This window comes from Meleagris gallopavo, unplaced genomic scaffold (genome assembly GCF_000146605.3).
Source record: "Meleagris gallopavo isolate NT-WF06-2002-E0010 breed Aviagen turkey brand Nicholas breeding stock unplaced genomic scaffold, Turkey_5.1 ChrUn_random_7180001957274, whole genome shotgun sequence".
Taxonomy (NCBI): Eukaryota; Metazoa; Chordata; class Aves; order Galliformes; family Phasianidae; genus Meleagris; species Meleagris gallopavo.
Window position 1 is genome coordinate 1 of NW_011217620.1, and position 3,589 is coordinate 3,589.

The 3,589-nt window shown below is 56.5% G+C and overlaps 1 protein-coding gene across 1 annotated transcript; it reads right to left on the bottom strand.

Moving 5' to 3' along the window:
- Positions 1 to 182: 182 nt before the first annotated feature.
- LOC104917182 (maestro heat-like repeat-containing protein family member 2B) lies at positions 183 to 3,564 on the bottom strand (the record flags this gene model as incomplete). The annotated part of the gene is made up of 10 exons (XM_010728294.2): positions 3,301 to 3,564; positions 3,018 to 3,140; positions 2,749 to 2,904; positions 2,405 to 2,527; positions 2,017 to 2,096; positions 1,474 to 1,609; positions 1,267 to 1,359; positions 780 to 875; positions 482 to 605; positions 183 to 292 (listed from the first exon to the last, which is right to left on the bottom strand). Coding segments are annotated over exons 1-10 (1,167 nt in total), but the record flags the coding sequence as incomplete, so codon positions are not given.
- Positions 3,565 to 3,589: the final 25 nt, after the last annotated feature.

Consider the following 3,589-nt stretch of genomic DNA (forward strand, 5'->3'; position numbering starts at 1 on the left):
CATGGCGTCAGCTCCTTGCACTGAAGGCCAGACATAGCTCAGAGCCTCCTGCTACTTGCTAGAGAAAAGCAGTCTCAGGGTGACAGCTCATTTTGGAAGAAGTGTGAAAGGCTGAGAGCAGTATAGGGTCGTGCAGAAGCCTACACAGTGAGATCTCACCACCCATTTTTGGGTCCACTTACTCTTGCCATTTTGGATGTGGTCTGGAGCTGAGAGACAGTGCTGCAGGCATGCAGCCCCTCACACAGGCTCCCAAGGTCTCTTGTCTCAATGACTCTGTTGGCTGCTTTGTCTGGAAAGAGCACAGAGAGAAAAGGGAAGTCATGCTTCTGGAAATGGAACTGCTTTCCACGGGGGAGAGACAGAGGACAGGGTGGGGACAAGAAGAGAGCTGTGCACGGTGCCTCTCCCTCCTGTAAACAGGGCCCATGGTAGTGCTATAAAGGAGGGAAGAGGGCAGGAGCACACCTGCTCTACTCACCTTGGATTCGGAGAAGGGAGCTCAGACAGGTGACAGCCAACTGGCGGGATGCAGGCATGGGGTCGCACGTCAGAGGCGCAAGCAATCCCACCAAGGAGCCAAAGTGCTCGCAGGCATCTCCTCTCTGCAGGGGTGAGAGGCAGGAACAAAGCTGTAGACGGCCCCAGCTCTCCCTAGCCTTTCTCCGCTGTGCCTTCCCCATGCCATGACACAGCATGCACAGCTGGGTGGAGCTTGCCTTCCAGCTCAGGGGCACTGGGGAGGGAGCAGGGGGCATGCGGTGGGGCTCTTTACTCACTTGAAGCTCTTCACAAACAGATAGAAGCTGGGAGCAGGTCTGCAGGGCCCTCTTGCGCTCCCACACATTCTTAGATATCATTGATCTCCGCAGGACCTGGGGGAGAGCATCTGTCTCAATGAGGACATCTTTTCTTTCCCTTCCTGCCACCCCTCTTCCTATTCCTCCTTTCCCAGCACTTTCCCTCAAGGTCTGTCCTGTTGCTCCATGTGGCCTCCCCCCTCCTTGAGCACCGGCACTGCTGCTCCCACTCTCTGCAGTCACTCCTGCCTCCTAACCCAGGAGCCTTTCCTCGGCTGTGGCCTGCCAGGGGCTGCCTCTTGCCTTTCCCCCTGCAGGGCCCATTTCTCTGCCCATTTCTGAGCTCGCAGTGAGCTGGCACGTTAGCAGGAGATTTCTCCCCCTCTGGTCATCCTCTCAGTCCCCAGATCTCTGCCTCCACTACTGACAGGCACCATGCTTTCTCCCTTGCCCCACACATACTCACATGGACTATGTTCTGAAAGAAGCCGCCGGTGGGCTCTGTCTCCAGCAGAACTGCCATGAGCCGGCCCAGAGCTTTCAGTGATGTTTGCTGAAGCTGAAACAGAAGAGGGAAGTGAGGTATAGCATGACGGCTGCTGCCAGAGCATAGGTTGTGTGTGCTGAGGTAGGGTTTGACCGAGAGGAGGCCGGGAAAGTTACGGCAGGTTACCTGCAGGTACTGAGCTGCTTGCTGTGACTTCCTGATCTTCAGCATCACCTCTGCTGAAGGGTGTGTCACAATGTTTTTGCAGCACAGGACCAACATCTCATCCATGTCCTTGCTTTCAAAAGAGGGCTTCAGCTTGCTGACAGGAGGAAAAAAAGGAAGAGAAATCAGAAAGGGCCTTTACCAGTACTCTCCAGACGGGTTCAGACAACAAGTGAGTTTCTCCTAATTGACAGCTACAAAGCCAATACCCCCAGCTCATACTGCTGAGCACTGTCTTCAGTTCCAGCAGTGCCCACCTCCTCCCTGGCAGCAGTGAACCACCTCCCGCTCTGAAAGGAAGGAGACATCAACTCTCCCTTCTCTTCCCTGCCAGGATACAATAGCACCAAGGCCTTTCTCCCTGCCCAGAACCTCAGCTTTGCCAGGCACAACAGCCCAGTCATCTCTGCTGTAGATGAGGCTCCTCACCCCCTGCCCCCTCCAGGCCTTCAGGAGCTACCCAAAATGGGGACCACCATCCTGCCTTGTAACCTCAGTCCTTACCTCAACTGCTCCAGGGCCAGAACCACCTTGAGAGGCACTGGAGAGACAGGGATGCCCGAATAATACTTCTTCAGCAGGTCCTGCAAATCCCAGAGAGACACTGTCAAGGTGGGTACATGAGAGCTGTTCCGCCTGACCCGGAGGCAGACACAACTGCCACACCGGTACCATCACTCCCACAATTCCCATGGAAGTGCTGCAGGATGCAGCAGCTCAACAGCTGGTTGAGATGGCACCTAGCCCACTGCCCAGCCACTGCCTGCCAGCACCCAAGGTCCCCTCCAGCTGGAGACGTGTGGCTGATGGAGACCTGTATGCCCCGAGGGAAGTGAGCCTCGTGGCACAGCTCAGAACTCATCTGCACACAGTCCTGTCTCTAGACACTCACCATCAGGATCTCCAGAAGCTTTCCCTTCAAGGTGGGGTTAAAGCACGCAGAATCACCCGCACCTTGGAAGGCAGAACTGATGTCGGTGATGCTCTGCACCAGCGCAAGGTTGTTCTGCAAGTCCTGAGGCCCAAGAGAGAAGAACAGTCTTTGAACTGTGGGAAGGGCCAAGGGCTGCAAGGGGGACATGTGGCAGCAATGCTAAGGGAAGGGCTTGGATCTGCATCTGGGCACAAAGCATTCCCCAAGGGACCTTTGGAAAGGGAAGGCCCATCTCAGCATCCCCCCATGTGGAGGGGCTGCATCTGGGCGCTCAGACACCCTGGCACGCTTTGAGCTCTCACCCGGCAGCTGCAGCTGTAGAGCATCAGGATGTTGCCCACGATGTCTCCCTCCAGGTGGGCGAGCAGCTGTTCCTTGGAGGCACGCAGTGCCAAGCTGCCGTGGGCAAGCATGAGAGCGCTGCGTGTGGCGTGAGCTCTCGTGCTGTCCAGCTCCATCTGTGTGGGAAGAAATGCCTTGAGACACTCGTGATGCACCTGAGCTCCCAAGGCAGGAGCTGCTGTGAAAATAAGGCAGAAGAATGCCAAGATGGAAACCCATAACGCTTTACCTTCTTGCGCCTGGAAATCCTTGCATTATGGCCTTTGCACAGCCTGGACGCAAACATGGTGAGCGTGGCCAGGACTGTCTGGAAGTTGCTCTCAGCAGCATGGCTGAGAAGAGAGATGATTCCCTGCACAAAAGAACAAGGCGCAGTTGGCACAGGCCTGAACCTACAGGTCCTCTCCTGAGGAAAATGGCAGCAGTGAGGAGATGGAAAGGCCCGGAGCAGGGCCAAGAGAAGCCCTCTGCCCCAGGGACAGAGCGGAGAGCTGGAGGAGAGGAGAGCTCACCTGGGCCTCACATGGCTCCTCTGCATTTGCTTCCTCCAGGTGCTGCAGCAGCTTCTCCTGGATGTGGAGGACTCTCCTACAGGCTCCCAGCACTGTCCCCAGAGCCTTGTACAGGAAAGACTGCATGGGAAAGGAAGGAAAGGAAGAAGCTGAGATGTGGCAGCAGCCTGACCTGCTGGTGAAGGGCCAGGAGGGAAGGACTCACGCTCCCTGGGAGTCTCTGAGAGCAGCTGCAGGGCCAAGCTTTAGCCATCCCTGAGCAGATTGCAGGGAAAGGTCCTCTGGGGGG